This window comes from Benincasa hispida, chromosome 1 (genome assembly GCF_009727055.1).
Source record: "Benincasa hispida cultivar B227 chromosome 1, ASM972705v1, whole genome shotgun sequence".
In the NCBI taxonomy this organism is placed as follows: Eukaryota; Viridiplantae; Streptophyta; class Magnoliopsida; order Cucurbitales; family Cucurbitaceae; genus Benincasa; species Benincasa hispida.
The window spans coordinates 47341828-47359061 of record NC_052349.1 but is presented as its reverse complement, the minus strand read 5'-3'; the positions used below and the strand labels follow the sequence as shown (position 1 = coordinate 47359061).

At 33.0% G+C, this 17234-nt stretch overlaps 2 protein-coding genes across 5 annotated transcripts; one reads left to right on the top strand and one right to left on the bottom strand.

Annotated features, from left to right (window-relative positions):
* Positions 1–714: 714 nt before the first annotated feature.
* On the top strand, positions 715–4062 carry LOC120081810 (probable adenylate kinase 7, mitochondrial). Its single transcript, XM_039037013.1, has 4 exons — positions 715–1155; positions 1983–2123; positions 2251–2478; positions 3571–4062. The coding sequence occupies exons 1-4, from the start codon at positions 802–804 to the stop codon at positions 3727–3729; spliced, it is 882 nt and encodes a 293-aa protein (XP_038892941.1). The 5' UTR covers positions 715–801; the 3' UTR covers positions 3730–4062.
* Positions 4063–6653: 2591 nt separating this feature from the next.
* Positions 6654–13361, bottom strand: LOC120080810. Of its 4 annotated transcripts, XM_039035480.1 has the most exons (10): positions 13274–13361; positions 11738–12653; positions 10887–11051; positions 10132–10808; positions 9432–9729; positions 9084–9308; positions 8478–8651; positions 7895–8083; positions 7687–7800; positions 6654–7143 (listed from the first exon to the last, which is right to left on the bottom strand). In XM_039035480.1, exons 2-10 carry the CDS (start codon positions 12443–12445, stop codon positions 6814–6816), a joined length of 2880 nt encoding a protein of 959 aa, XP_038891408.1. In that variant the 5' UTR covers positions 12446–12653; positions 13274–13361; the 3' UTR covers positions 6654–6813. The 4 variants fall into 4 exon arrangements, with proteins under 4 accessions (XP_038891408.1, XP_038891385.1, XP_038891401.1 ...); XM_039035457.1 differs by having other exon boundaries at positions 10132–11051; XM_039035473.1 differs by having other exon boundaries at positions 10132–11051; positions 11738–12524; positions 13274–13359.
* Between the last annotated feature and the right edge of the window lie 3873 nt (positions 13362–17234).

The window sequence follows — 17234 nt, the reverse complement described above, 5'->3', positions numbered from 1 at the left end:
CTGGAACACTGAGCTTACCAACAGTCTTACGATTCTATTGTCGGGAACATAAGGCTTACCAAAATGTATATATATATATATATATAGATTCTTAACGGTTTTTTATTATTATCTCTGTAAATGTGTATTGAACTTTTCTTTCTTTTGAATTCAATAATATGGAAAATTAAAATTTTATTTTAAAATTACATACATTATATTAGTTATACTCACAATGACAAATATGACAAATATAACTTTAATTCTTCTTCATATAAGGAATGTCTAACTAACATAACCACTATTGTCATTATTATTTCTTTGTAGAACTCATTAAAAATAGTTCAAGAAAATAAATGAGGCCTGCTTAATGGGATTTCCCAATTCATATACTTTTTATTCTTTTTTCCTCAATAAACCAAAAAAAAAAAATATTTATTCACAAAATCCATCTAATATATTTTGTAAGAAAACACAATTAATTTTCAGATCACAAAAACTAATTTATATACAATATATATTTATAGAATGTGGCATATATACATGACACGTGGCACCATGAAACAAAGGATTCAACTCTCAGAAAAACATCACCAATCTCTAATGACAGCATTACACGTGGGACATCATCCCTCCAAGAGAATCCTGAAACACAGGAGAGAAGAGAATGGCAATTCTGTAAATAATAGATAATTCCAATGGCATTTAAATACTCTTTTCATGTCTTAAACCTCATTTTCCATTTCGAACGTTCATCATTCTCCTTCTTCTTTCTCTCCTTTCCCTTTTTCTCGTCTTAAACCCCAAACCTTCGCCGCCGCCATGTCCGTCCTCAGCCGCCTCAGCGCGGTGGCGCGGCCACTCCGCAACCGCCACGAGTCTTCGATCGCGAGAAGATTGTACGGATCTGCGGCCGCGCTGGAGGTGGATTACGATTACTATGAGGACGACGATGATTTCGAGAGAGTGAGTGGGGATCGGAGCCATGGCAGAGCGATGGCTGACTCTCGAGGGTGGGTGCCGAGAAGAGGAGTGCAGTGGGTTGTTTTGGGAGACCCTGGGGCGAAGAAGCATGTTTATGCAGATAGGCTCTCCAAACTTCTAGATGTTCCTCATATTTCCATGGGGAGCCTTGTTCGTCAGGAGCTTAATCCTCGGTCTTCCATCTACCAACAGGTTCTTGTTTTTCTTTCTGATTTCTCTGTGTGTTTAGCTTGACTTGGAGTTGATGTATGATTTTGTATGAATTGGCTCGAGTTCTTATATTATTTGTTTGGAATGGAAATTTAGTATGTGAAATTTGATGGTGGAGTGTATTTAGTTTCTGAATTTTGGATTCTTTGAAATAGTAGTTTGAATTGTGATTTTATTTAGTTCTTATCAATAACAGGATTAGATGTAGGTTAAGTTATTCAAAATCCACTTGTATTACATATCTAATTTCATAGTGTCTTTAATGTTTTGAAGTTTTAATTTTATCCTCGATCTTGTAGTTTGAATTGTGATTTTATTTAGTTCTTATCAATAACAGGATTAGATGTAGGATAAGTTATTCAAAATCCACTTGTATTACATATCTAATTTCATAGTGTTTTTAATGTTTTGAAGTTTTAATTTTATCCTCGATCTTTTAACTTGTTAGGAAAAAGATTTTCCCTATAACAATTTTTGTTGTAATTGAAATATTTAAATTCTTGGAAACAAAATCATAATTTATCACAGACGTGTATATGTCGTGTGCTAAAAGGAAAATTTGTCTAATTTGACATGACTTGACAAACAAATGCAAGAAGATTATATGCGTAATCCGTCTAGTTTTCTAGTTTGTTTGATAAAATTATTGCTAAGAATCTTGTTTGATGTTTCTGTATAATGGATAAACCAGGAATCTTGTGAAATCATGGGGGTGTGTAACTATTTTTTTCCAAATAAATTTTGTGAAATTTCTCCTTGTTGGTTTGTATGATGAATCTCACTTGCTCTGTTTCTCTCCTCCAATTCAGATTGCTAGTGCAATCAATGAAGGAAAGCCTGTTTTGGAAGAAATCATTTTCAGACTGTTGTCAAAGAGGCTAGAAGAAGGGTATTGCAATGGTGAATCAGGCTTCATTCTTGAAGGAATTCCAAGAACAAGGAATCAAGCTGTATGTCCATTTTCAATGATAGGCCTTAAACTCTTTTTTTGCTTCTTTAAATGCATTATTACTAGAGAGTATTTAGTTACCACTGGTTCTAATGTTTTGCTTTTAAATGGGTGGTTCTGTTTTGCAGGAGATTCTTGACCAAATTGCAGATATTGATTTGGTCATTAATTTCAAAACCACCGAAGAGCCCTTGATTAGAAAGAATCTAGGTTCTGGAAACTTCTCTGGCTTTCATGAATATAGCACCATATGCAGCTCTGGGAGCAGTAAAAGTCTTCAGCCACAGGACAAAGAGCCGAAATGTCTTTCTGCTACTACAGAATATTCCTGGAAAGAAATGACATCTATGGAGCAGGTAACATTCAACTTTTAAGTAGGCATTCCAATATTTGAAATTTTCTATAAAAGAAATGTAAATAATTATTTTTTATATAATGAAAATTTTGAGGAATTATTCAGATTGATAAAAAAAGGTTTTTAAATTATCAAAAGAAAAGAACGTGTGGTGATGAGGCACACATGTTGTTGCATTGAATTTGAGGCTAAGAAACGTGCTTCGCACACTGTGTTTTGTTGGGTTTGGAGAAATCTTTTCTGAGTCTCATTATTAAGCTTCCAAGTCTTGGATGCCTCTCGAAACTAGCTTTTTGAAGTAACGGGCTAGTGAAAAGATGAGCTATGAGCATACTGCAAAGAGCCAAGACTTTTGGTTGTAAATTGTATTACTACAAAACCCTACAAGAGGCTAGGAAACCCACCTAGATTCAGGTTTAGGTTTGGGATTGTGATAATTGTTGGCAACTATGTTTCTAGAAAAATAAGTCTCAAGTAAATTAGTGTTAGGTAAATTTTAGCTTGAAACTATAAAAAGTAGGTTATAGTGATTGGTAAAATAGGCCTAATATGAATGTGTATTTCAAAATGATTTTAATAACTGTGGTACTTGCAACGGGTAGTACTTTTAGGACTAATAATTAAGTGCATAACAACAATTTTAAAAAATTGCAAATATAGGAAAATTTTATTGGTGATAGACTATCACTAATAGACTCCTATTAGATATGGTCTATCAATTATAAACTATTAAAGCTGGATATAAATTTTCCTATATTCGCAAATTATTTTGCATTGCGTTATATTTGCAAATATTTTGGGCTTGAGTGCTATATTTATAACTGCCTCTTTTAACAAATTTAATCTCAATCTATTTTACCAAACACAAAAAATAGCTAAAGATTTTTTTTTTTGTGATCACTTCAGTCTCTCCCAAAAGCACCCTTGAGCTTTTAGTGGAAAATTAAACTTCAAAACCCTATGGGAAGAGTGGCCAAGAAACATGCGTAGATTTAAGATTCCAAGTGAAAAGTTAAAATTTTTGCTGTCTCACAAAACCATCTGAATTGAAATTGAAATTTGATATGATTTTCTGGTTGTTTGGGACATTCAGAGGAAGCCATTGGAAGAGTACTACAGAGAACAGAAGAAACTTGTTGACTTTAAAGTAACAGGAGCACTTGGAGAAACTTGGGAAGGGTTATTAGAAGCATTACATCTTCAGCATATCAATGCTGTTACTTCTTCTTCTACACATAAGCTAACCACATGAATGGTTTAGCTTTTCAAATTTTGTTGGTTGTTCCTTTTTTTTTTGTTTTTTTTTCCTTTTCTAAACCATGCCGGCGTAGTAGTAAATATAAATGTGAGAGTGAATTGACATAACAACATCTTGCTGGAGTTTTCCTCCACCAAATATATTGAGTTTTGAAGTTTTGTTCAACATTTTTTTTTTTTTGCTGGATGCATTGAACCAATGAATGTAAGCACTAAGCAGACCAGTTTGTGAGTTTTGTAATGTAGAGGTCAAAAATAAGAGAGAGATATACAACACTCTCTTCTCTTTACTCTTATATACTATTTATAAAGTGAACATTTCCACTCATGACCGACATTAAATGCTATATTTCGTGTCAACTAAAGATATCAAATCCTTAGTTTTTAATCTAGTCTGGACTGTTGGGCACTAATATGAGTTATTATATCTGAACTTCATATGTTATTGGTTATTAGTTATTTTTGTTTAGAAGTTTTTACATATAATAATTCTATATTTTTTTTTTTTTTTATAAATTATGGATTACACTTTGTTTTATTGTTTGTGTAAAGTGTATATATGACTAGGAGTTTTGGGAAAGGATGTTTACGGTTTATTTTTGCATCATGTATTTCAATTTTTTGTCTAATTCAAAAGTGATTATTTTACAATTTTGTACATGTAACATTTCTAGTTAAGTTAAAACACAATTATATTGGATTCATTGAAACAAAACAAATTTGGATTTATATTGTAAGTGAAACATCTTCAAAATGTAATTGTAATATAATGACCTTATTAATGATATGTTACATGGTTGACAAAAGATATGTAGAAGTCATATTCTCCAATCCAGTTATATTATACAAAAAAATTATATATGATATGTGCTAATAAATTACTAGATTCACCCACCCAAAAAGAAACATCCATCCGAATCCTCTATTCGATAGATATATTCGATAATTTTCTTTTAATTCCCAAACTCCAGTTTATAATTTTTATCATGATACAAGTTTATGTTTGGATTAACTTGGAAAAAAAATGTTTTTAAAAAAGTTATTAATTTAAACAAATTTTATAAAATATAGGTTTGGAAACTCTTTCTCAGAAATATTTTTATATACAAGTTTGTTTGGTTTGTTATAGGTTAAAAGTGTTTTTATTAGTGTCAAATTACTATAAAAATGATTATTTTATTAAAATAATGATCGTTGGAGTGGAGTTGCCGGCTGAAGATGGTGGTTGAGTGCCAATTGAGGCATTGGTGCTGTGGGGGTTGATTGTACGGTTGGTAGACATGGTGCAAAATATCGATGGCATACTAAATTGCCCTCCAAAATATTGAGTTGAGTTTATATCTCAACTCATATCATCTTATGTCATCACCATAAACACCCTTTTTAAGCGATTTTTTGTTTTTTGTTTTTTGTTTTTTTTTTTTTTTTGTCTTCGTTGTTAAGAAACATTCTTGGCAAATTGGTATGTAACAATTTTGTCATTCATTTAGATTTTGTAATGATTTATTCCTTCATAAAAGAAAATTGTTGTTAAAAATCAAGGATATTTCTTTCATAATAGATCATAAATTTATTAGATATCAAATGTGTTCATAAATTACATCCGATTGTTGTGTGATAAAAATTGACACTTAATTTTGAAGGAAATATTCACAATAGAGGTTAAATTATTGGTTGTTGCATTTCCAAAATGTATCCTAATTTTTGGCCTAATTCTCTTTATGATGATCGATTCAACCTCTGATCACGCAAATCTAAAATATAAAAACTAAGGTCTCGTTTCGTAATCATTTGTTTTTTTATTTTTAGTTTTTGAAAATTAGACTATAAACATCTTTTCTACCTCTGAATTTGAGTTTTTGTACGGATGACCTTTTCAGAAAGGTCTTTATGATTGATGACCCGCTCCCCACAAACGTATGAAATCTAAACTTCTGCTTAAGTTAGAATACACTATCGCATTTTATAACTTATCGCGTTAGAGATGGCCATGGTTAGCATAGCCCTAACATTATGGTCATCTCTATTGCGATTCATCTTTTTAAGGAAATCTCATCAAAAAACAATAAACGTTAACATGTCGCGTTAGAGATGGTCGTGGTTAGCGTAGCCCTAACGTTATGGCCATCTCTATTACGATCTTCATCTTTTTCAAGAAACCACAAAACACAACAAACATTAACGTATCGTGTTAGAGATTGATATATAACCCTAACACAATGGTCATCTCTATCGCGATCTTTATTTTTCTCATAGAAAAAACAACAAAATGTGAGAAAAATGAGGAAAACACAACAAAAAAATAAAAATAAAAATTACTATAAAGATGGTTACCACTTTAGAGCTATGATAGGCATGGTCAGTTCTAACGCAATATAGTATAAAATGCGATAGTACACTTTAACATAAGCAAAATGTTAGATTTCATACATTTGTGAGGGATAAGTCATTAATCATAAAAGGGTCTGTGAATGCATCATCCGTATAAAAAAAGACTTAGTCGTATACTTTTTCAAGAACCAAACAAATTTTGAATACTAAAAAAATAATTTTCTAAAACTTGTTTTTTATTTTAGAATTTAATTAAGAATTCAACTATTTTACTTTAAAAAAAATAGAAACTAAGAGAAAATTTACTTAATTTTTCAGGAAAAAAAAAAAAGATGATGATTACCTGAACGGCGCTTAAATGGTTAGAAAATCAAAATTTATAGATTAAACTGTCAACTTTAAAAAGCATATAGCAACATATTATCGAATGTAATACCTCTCAATATATTAACCGTTTTGTAGACTAAAATTGTTAGAAATTTGGTGTATTTAGCCTTTCCCTTGGGACCATTACTTCTACCATTTGGTGCACTTAGCTTCTCCCTTGGTACCATAAATTCCAGATTACAAGTTCAATGCAAAAAGAAATGGATCAAAAATGGAGCTCGGGTCGAACGATTTTACAAGAAACTCTGATTATGCATACATATATATACAATCCCCAAACTCCTCAGAGTTTGATCTGACTTCTATCTTAGTAATACACAATGAATTTTTTTTCCAAACTGATATGAGAACAGATTGCTCATTATTCGCCCCATACATCTCGAAGAAGCTCGTACCTTGTGGCATTTTGATTGCAACTTTTCTCAGAAGTCCTACTTGGCTTGGCAGTAGTCGATGGAGAAATCGCCACATCAAGAATAGAAGCAAAGGGTGAGCACAACTCGTCCAGCTCATCATCACTGGTGTTAGATTTTTTGAGCACTGAAGACCTGCTTCTTCTGAGCTCGGACTTTGTACCAACATTGCCAATAAACGCTACTACAGACGCTAATGAGGGTGGATGATATGCTACCGCAGCTGCTGTGTGTGGGAAACTCGTGACAAATTTGTCATCGAGTTCGGATGGGTCCTCCTGTGGTAAAACAAAGGAACTTAGATTCTTATATTTTTGTCTTTAGGAAATAAAATAACATTAGGAGGACATGCCTGCGGTCTTGTAATGCTGCAACAATTTCACATTAGGAATCTACCAGAAAAAAAATTAAGAAGGCATTTGGGACAAAGAGTGGAGTTAAGTATGAGAGATTGTTTAGTCACAGACCCACAGTTTAACGTTTTTTAAGAAATGAAATTAAAGTGTTTTAGTCGTGGGCCACGAACTCATTCAGCCAAACAAGTCCAACTCCTTGGGCCAAACACCCATTCTTAAGAGGGTACTTGGCCCATGGAGTTGAGAAGTTGGGGTTGAGATTGAGAATTAGGAGTATTGAACTCCACTCCTTGTTTGGTCCAAGGAGTAGGTGGTCTCACTACTAAAAAACATCAATTTTATATCTTATCAACTCCTTACACTGTGAGCCCCAAGAGTTCACAACTCCCTTGACTTCATAACTCCTTACTCCTCACCCCAAACACCCCCGAAAGGATCAAAACAGTACATATCTATTTAGGTCACCTCAATATCCAGAACTTCAAGAACAGCATCAGGGATTGGGTCTTCACAAAACTCGTCGGGAACAAAATGTTCAAGAGTTCTCTTAATTACCGGTGCACCAAATGAAGGGCATACCTTAAAAAATATATTATGTAAGTATATCAATTGCATGTTGATTACTTAATTAGACAAATGGGAGGCCACAAACAAAAGGACCCTAGATATGTACCTCTTTTCTTATCGATTGGTTCAGGAGCATGTCCTTAGGAAGCATCATGAGATCACTCAATGCATTTAGTAGATGAAAGGACTTGAGGGTACTGGCATCTTTCCCTTCTGCATTGTCGTGTTCATCCTCACATTGATCATCGTCGTCCAAACCGAAAAGATCAGTCAACCACCTCGACCAGTTTCCAATCTGATCCATAGAAACACAGCTAAGGGCCTAAGCATCTTTGAGAAAGATCAAATCGCTAGATTCCAATATAATGCACAAAAATGCAGTTACTGCACTACAAAATTGGCTTTCAAAAAGGGAAATTGAGAGGAGCAAATGTTTGTTGCATTATCTGTGCAGCAAGAAAGATGATACTGATAGAAGTGCAACACATTGTAATTATGTGTGCGTTAAATTGTTTCTTGCTAACCAAATAAGAGTAAGAACTGCAAATAATTAAACAGGAAACAGGAGAGAGATGAAGAAAGCAGTTCACGGTTTTAGAGAAAAGCAATGATAAGCTTATGGCAAAAGAATCGTCATAACTGATAACCCAATTTCATAGCAGACATCAACTGTAAAGTGAAAAGCTTACTGCATTCTTAAGTAGTGCGCCAGCCCCAAAACTTGATTTCCCAACTGGAATTGGGAGAACTTTAGACTCGCTAATGGGGTCAGATACAGGATCAGTTGGTATCTCATCGGCTGAATCACGAAGAATGGCATTAAACATCGCTGTATCTAATCTAATGACACATTGCTCCATTATCTAGTCACACAACAAAGATGCATTATATTTCCATTGCAAAGAGCCATACATCGTTACACAAAAAATATGTAATACATTGCAAGGTGCAAGTCCTCAAGTTATCCATAATAGAAAATTGTCATAGCTACCACCATGCATCCAAAATATTAATCTATCTATACACTGGTACTTAATAGTGTCCCTGATCTTGCTTGCACTGTTAGCCCCTGCTGGGAAAAAAGGTTCGTCACCTTTTAACGAACAAATACAATCATGAGCTTCAAGAGTTGGCTAGTATTATAATACTTCCAATATGGTGGATACTATAGACTCTCCTCTTGCTAATATAAATTGAAAATACAATTTAGTTTATGATATACATTGCAAGGCTAACTTATCCTCTTCATAAAGAAAATAATGTGTTTGGTTTAAAGCAAATTTAATTACACGTACCAATTTAGACAAAAGAGGCAAGCAACCACACTCGTGTCCTCCTGCTCGGAGGGGACAAATTCTTTCATAGGCATCCTTGAAAGCTTTTTTCCAGAGGTCCAATGAAAAGTTCCCTTGATCATGATCAACTGAACTAGAACTTCCCTTATAGCTCTTCCCTGAGGTTGAATTGGAATCTTGATTAATTGTTTTCGCTGTTGCCAACTGCATATGTGGAGTCAATGTCTAGAAATGAAAGGAAACATGTTAGGAAATACAATTTTGTGCTCTTTCAATATTCTGATCTCATGGGCAATTATTACTTTAATTTAAAGGAGCATAAATGTAGGTAGGAAATGCATTGAACACCTGCCACCAGATGGACTCAATGATACGGGAGAAGATCCAAGCCTCAACCTTCTCTAAGGCAGATGTAAAAGTGTGTGCATCTTCCCAGTTACCAGAACTTCCATGCCAGGTATTTCCATTCTCTCTTTTGTTTGGAGATGATGCTTTCCATTTCAATGGAGATGCTGCTTTAATACTTTCTCTGTTAGCACCATTTTTGCTTGAATGAGATCCAGAAGCAACTTGCATTTTTAGGCTCACAGCATCCTGGCTTACGATTGTTCTCAGGACTATTGAATTCGATAACCAGAAAGTCAATCTGTAAATTGTATTTGGATAATCGGTTAGTAAGCTAGCTCATACAATCTTACTGCACATTAGCCTGCCTTTGATGAATGTAAAACGTCGTGATCCCTGGTCCAGTTACAAGCAAATAGAGAAACTTCACCCTTCAATTCTTTTCAAAGTTCTTTTGTTAGTATTATTAATATTTGCCTTATTCTCTATAGCTAGAATTCGATTACGATAACCATGAATTGCAGCTATCTCCACTATTTTGTATTCTCCAGCATGTGTGCTTTGGAAAACCAATGCATGAGGAGATGGATGATGATGAACAATATTTTAAGGTAAATATTTTTCTTTGATAAATATTTTAAGGTAAATATTTAACGTCATAACTAAAATATTTATTAAAAAAAAATTCTAAAGAAAGAAATACCTGGGCACATCATTTCCACAAGCTTTTGCAATCAAAACAAATCCAGAAACAACACTTCTAGCAGCATGGGCCTTACGCGACTGAGAACTTTCTTTACAAGAATGAAGATACAGCCTTGAAAGACGTCGTGCAGGAGCATGGACCTTATTCATGGAACTTCCATGTTCGGCAACTATAGAGTAAAGAGCTGCCTCGATTGCTGCAGCTTCTCTCAACTCTCCCTCAAGCATTTTTATCTTGTGTTGTAATTGTTGGACTTTGCTGTCCAAAACAGAATTTTTTGTATCCTTTGTATATGGTTTAGAATCCCTTCTTTCATTTCTTCTGACACTTTCTAAGCTGTTATCTGAATGTCCTGGAGCACCAATTTCCTCAACTCCAATAAGCTGTTTACTACCAAACCCATTACACTTAGCTGATTCTAATGGTGATCGAACTGACTTCACATGCTTTAATCTGTCATTTTTCTGAACTATGCTCGGCATTGTGTCATTTTCCAGAGCAACCCGCTCTACGGTATCACCTTGTCTAGCTGAGAGATGATGATCTACATCCTCTTCTGTTTCAACATTAGAAGCCTCCTGATAATTCATCCCATTGGACTTCCTTCCATTACTCTCCTTGGCCAAATGCTCAGCATCTTCAATCTTCACATGGTTGTGGATATCACTTTCATGCTGTTCATGTTTTGGGGAAGAAGAAAAGTAAACTGTATAACTTTTTTTACCATTTTTCTCAATTGACATTGAACCAACCTTTGGAGAGCTGGAGATAGAAGTATGACTATTTTCAGGACTCCCAGGATCAGAGGATGGTTCTATTGATGAAGTTGTCACATTTGATTTTTCAGGCTCCAAGTTTGAGATGGAAGCATGCTCCTGTCTATTATCAGTTCCATGAATCAACGTACTTAGGCCACCCTGCAGATTCACATCAAGTATTGTATGATTTAAAACATTAAATCCTATGAAGCAGATAATAACATGAAGGAGATGGGTATAGGTCCTGCATGAAGCTCAACATGAAATCACAGATGATGAGAGCATTGAATAACAATGTGGTTGTGGGCAACAGTCAGGTTCACGTATGTTAAGAAAATATTTGTGGACATGACATCACAACAGATGTTTAGAGCACTAGTTACCGATTCCTTATTATTGGCACATTAGGAAAGTTTTTTAATGGTCAACCAGTTCAACTGGTTAAGGCATATAGTTTTTTGGTCCGATCTCTTTTGTCTATTTTTGGACCTAATACCTGTTTGGAGTTCATGGGCTATGACGCCATATTAGATAAACATGGGTTTCATCTCAAAAACATTTGGCAATAGGAGAAGTGGCCCTTGTATCTTTTAAAGGTTGTAAGTTCTCCCCATTTCTCCAATGTGGGATCCTCCACACATTATACCATAAAAGTGTATTAATTGGTAAGCCAGACAGCTAAAAGTAGAATGAAAAAAAAATCCCTCAGTTGAGGCTTAACTTAAAGTTTAATGTGTAACGAAGACCTGCCTCAAAATTAGTCTCGTACAATAAAAGCCAGCACTGGTTATAGACAGTTACATACAAGCATGATGAGAGGATAGATAAATAAAACAAGTTGATACCTCTTCTGTTTGAGGTGCTACACAACCATCGGGCTCTAATGCAGAAGTCGTCATGGAAGAGTGGGATGAAACATCATCATCAGTGAAAGATGCAATCTTGTTTGGATCTGCAAATTCTTCATGTATAGAGGCTGCAGCAGATTCACCATCAAAACTGTCCAATGACATCCTCCTGGACAAGGTATCCTTCAGTGAGTTATTGGTCCGTCCCTTGTCAATTGGCTGAATTTTGATGGACAAAATTGGCTGAAGTGTGTTCTTGAAGTTCCTCTGGCAATGCATTGGAGAGGTAACAGATATTGTTTCTTTCACAACACCAAATTCAGCCAAGTCTATGGTGGCAGTAGCCAACAACTGGCCTTTAGCAGCCTTTTCTCTGCGAGACTCAAACAGGCTGAATTCTAAAATGTTCCTCTGGAATGTATCAGCATCCTTGCCTCTAACAGGCATGTCCCTTACCAGACCCACAGGTAACTTAAATGATTCATTGAATTCAATTTTTCCCTCGCCAACTATAGACCCAATGGTTGGAATAACAAGATTGGAAGATCCCGAGTGGCGATCACCATTCTCCCATTGAATAAACACAGAGCGTAGGGACATAAGCGACTGTGAGGGTGGCCAGGGCTTTATATCCTGAACATGGATCCTATAATCAGCTTGAACAATGTCACCTCTCCTATGCTTTCCTTTCAAACCAAGCACCATTTTTGAAGAACCGAAGCAGAACCCTCAATAAACAGTTTTCTCCAATATAATCAAAAGGTAATATAACTACATTCCAAACCTATCACCGAACAAAGCAAATCCCATAACAATTAATGTTGATGAGAAATAAATAACCACACGAAATTTCCGGAGCAATATCAAGCAACGATATCTTATCTAAAACCGACTCTTCCCAGGGTACAGCAATCTGCATGCTCCAGAACGACCATCAATCAACACCACAGAAAAAAAAAATGAGCAAATTAACAAAACAATAAATCTTATAACGCACTCATCAATAACCGCCATCACAGACCACGATACCAAAGCATTTAGTAATCAGCAAAAAGAAAACACGGAAGTAAGTCATTGCATTCATATAGTTCCCTGTTTCCTCGCACCTAAAATAGCATATCCATGGCTGCAAAATTTTATTACTTGATTTCGCTTCAAGATCAACAACTACAATTTATCCACCATGCTCAATAGAAGAAACGAGAAGCGGAACTCAGTTGACAAGAAATGCAAGTAGATGAAGCTGCTTGTGAGTAACTCCCCAAAGCTACTCCACAACTCACCAGATCCAGATCAAATGCAGGCGGAAAACAACGAAAATACTAGCGAAACTCAAAAGCTGAAAGAAGAAGCTCGAAAGCATTCCAATGGAGCACAACGCAACAATTTCAAATAACAGTTCGATTCACCAGAAAAAAAAAAAAAAAACTAAACCGATAAAACGCAATGTTGATTACGAAGTAGGGGAAAGAAGAAGAAGAAGATTGGAAATAAAGAAAGCGGTAACAATGGCGGAAAGACGGTGAAACGTACCGTTCTGTAAGGGGACGGCTCAACCATTCCTCTCCACTGACTGAGACAGAGACCATTAGACCAACATCGGTGGTGGGGAAGAAGCCTGTATTATACAAATTATTTTATTAATTATTATTATCATTATTAATCAATAAACGTATGCAAAAATAGGGTCCACCGAATGGATGATACAAAAATGCGAATGACTCTTTACTGACATCAACTTCAAGTGAAATTACCAAAATATATTCACACACACGAAAAAATAGTCTCTTTTTGCTCTCTTTTCATTACTCACAAAATCACTCCTCCCTCTTTTCTTGCTTAACAGAGTTGGTCACATTGGAGCTACTCACATGAACTCATCGTGCCGGAGAAGAAAAAGTCATACGGAGGAGAATAAGAAGACGACGTGTAGAGGAAGATTTCGACAATAATATAACTTCACGTGATCATAACATCAGCAAATGGGTCTTTAACATTTTTTTAAAAAACTGAGTCATTTGACATTTTTTTTATCTTTAAAATGAATCTTTTAAGCAATTAATCCTGCAACAATAAATAAATAAACTATATAAAATAATGAAAAGTAAAGTTGAAGGAATTTTCATTGTTTCTCCAAAAATATAAAACTATATATTGAACTGATTGAATGTTTAAATAATTTATTCGTTTTAGAAAAAGGAAAATTGTTGGCTTTCTATTTTTTTATTATTTTATTACTGTTTGAATTGAGCTTTGCGCGTGAGAACGAAATTGTCGGTACAAGTTTGATTTTTCTTTTTTCTTTTTTCTTTTTTTTCTTTTTTTTTTTTTGCTCTCATTTCTCACACTTCTAAATTAATAAAATAAATATTATCAAAATTCATTAATTAAATATTAAGTTATATTTATAACATTTTTTTAGTGCATACGAGGAAAAAAATATAGGTTTATGTGTTTTTTAAAGTATAAATAGGAGTAGGTTTTTTTTTTCAAATTAATTATTCTAGTTTATTGGCTCAAATTAGCTCATTTGACACACTTTAATACTCAATCATCATTTGTATAATTAACATACTGCTTAGACATTAATGGTTGAGACAAAAATAAATGTAATTAAGTTTTTAAAAAAAATTATCAACTACATAAACAAGCTAGATTTCTGCTCCCGAAAAAATAGACAAGCTAGATTAGTAAATTTTGTCTTCTTTGTTTTGAGTTCTATATATATAAATAATAATGTTTGTATATGTACGGATGTATATATATATATATATATACACAACACTATTAGTAAAAAGTTTATATTTAAATTTAGAATCAACATATAGGTGAATTGGCATTTCCATTATTTTATAAAAATAATAATAATAATAGAGCATCGAAATATACATAAAATAGGGAGAAATACTTTTTTGGTCCCTATATTTATTATTTAGTTTTCATTTTGTCCATATATTTCAAAATGTTACACTTCTACTTTGTCACTTGATTTTTTTTCAATTTGGTATAGGTTTCAAATTTGACACTTATAACATTCATTTTTTCACTTGATACTCACTTTCACTATTTGATGTTGATGTCTATCAATTAAACTAAAACGATTTTAATTAATTAAATTTCAGTATTTTTCATCAAGGTTAAAATTGAATTTTAAATTTTTGTTAATACTTATTTTTAAATTAATTAATATTATATGATCTCAATATTGAAAGTTAATATTTAGTGAAATCTCAAGGATAAAAGTATGAATCTTGAAACCTATAGATCGTATTAAATCAAAACTCAAAACTTAAAAACTCATTTTGAAACCTATAAACTAAATTGAAATCAAACTCAAGACTTAAGGACTACAAATATAATATTTTGAAATTTACAGACTAAATAAAAACTAAAACCAAAATCTATTGATCAAAAAGTTATTTTCCCCAACATTTAGATCTCAATTTGATGGACATGGTGACAATAATATAGATAAAACATCAGTGCTGACATCGACAAATATCTGTATGAACAAATTATAAAAAAACAAAATAATAAAAAAGAATATAGGAAAGATGTATTTATAGTTTTTAGACTTTAGGTTTAGTTTCCAAAGTCCATGAAGTTTTGTGATGTTATATTTTGTTAGGTTATAAGTTTCATTTCAATTTAAACAATATGTTCAAGATGTTACAATTTTATCTTTGAGATTTGAATTTTGTTTCAAACTTTCAAATTTCACTCTTTTTAATTATTTTAAGGGTTGTTTTTAAATATTAAAAAATGAATAAAAATATAACAAAATTTTAGAGTTATCAATAGTAGACACTGAAGGACACTGATAAACTTCTATCAATGTCTATCAATGACATCGATAGATATTTATAGAAGTCTATCAGCATCTATTATTGATAGTTCTAAATTTTTACTATATCATGTAACAGTTTTATCATTTGAAATAATTTCCCTTATTTTAATTAATTATTGTGTTTCACGCTAGATACTAAAGCAAATATTTAATTAAAACTAAATCATGAAACTTAAAAACCAAATTGAAACCAAACTCAAATATCAAGGTTAACATTATAACATATTGAAATATATATACTAAATTGAAATCAAACTCAAACTTGATAATAAAAAATATACATTTTAAAATTTCGGGACCAAGTAAAAACATGACCCAAAAATATATTTTAAATTTATAAACAATCACTTTACTCTTTTATTATAAAGATAAAACACTTCACATTTTATTAATAAGTTAAAATGCATCAAAATGGACATAACTAAATTGACATATAATATATAATAGCGACCATGAGATAGATATGTAATTTGATTCTTCCACTCCAATTGTACTTAAAAATAAATGTTAAAATATTTATTATTTATACCATATTTACATTAATGATATTTTATTATTTTTGTATTATGTTCCAACATTTCATTACAATAGAATAATGTTGTTGATTTACTCTTATATTGATATTCAACTAACGAACATGTAAAATATCGATGAAAATGTCGAATTGTGATACAATATTAGTGTTAGAATTCAACTATTGTTCTTTTGAAAAACAAAAAAACAAAAAAATCACGAAGGAAAAAAATGAAAAGGGTAAATACGACGGCGTATTGGTGTAGCTCGTAGTTTAAATAATGTGGTTTCACCTGCTCCGCACGTTGGATGATGGCGACGCATTCACTGCCTTGCTTTTCAAATAATTAAATTATAGCCCACGTCATCTATAGAATATTGCCTCCACACTCGCAGTTATGGAGCGTGTAAAACAACACCTGGATGGGAACGAGATGACCGTTCCAACTCGGTAGAGAAAAAGACGCGTGTTGGGAATTTTGATTTGTGGCGCGTGAAGGATGAAAACGACGTGGGGGCAAGAGTTCGTAAAAAGTACGCGTCGTTTTCACCTGGCTGTTGCCCGCCCGTGAGGCCGTGGTTCGATCGTTGGGCCCACTTGTTTTGAAACGGCGTCGTTTCCTTACTTGGCGGCTCTTTGCAGTTTACAGATATTTAAACTTTAAAGTTTAAATTATACCCAGAATTAATTTTTAAAAAAATCCATCAACCCATTAATAATTGAGAAATTATTTTAAACAATAAAATTGATGAAAATATTTATTTGTAAAGTGGCAAAATGGCTTAATAATTTTGTCCTCGTTTAAGATCAGACCCGATTACTGCGATTTAAAATTAAAATTAAAAAGATGATGTAGGGAAATCGTATTTTTCTCGTCTTTTTAATCAAATTCTAAAAATAATAATAAAAATATTAATTATTTGTAGTAGTCAGGATTTGACTTACATTTTAAAAAGAGAAATTTTTACCGATAAAAAAATGTCAAACTATTTACAAAATAGTAAAAAAACATTGATATACACTAATAGACTGCTATCAGAGTCTATTAGTGATAGATTTCTATCCGTTTCTATCAGGTTAAACACTCATAGATTTTTATCAGATTTTATCAGCCTCTATCAAAGAATATTAAA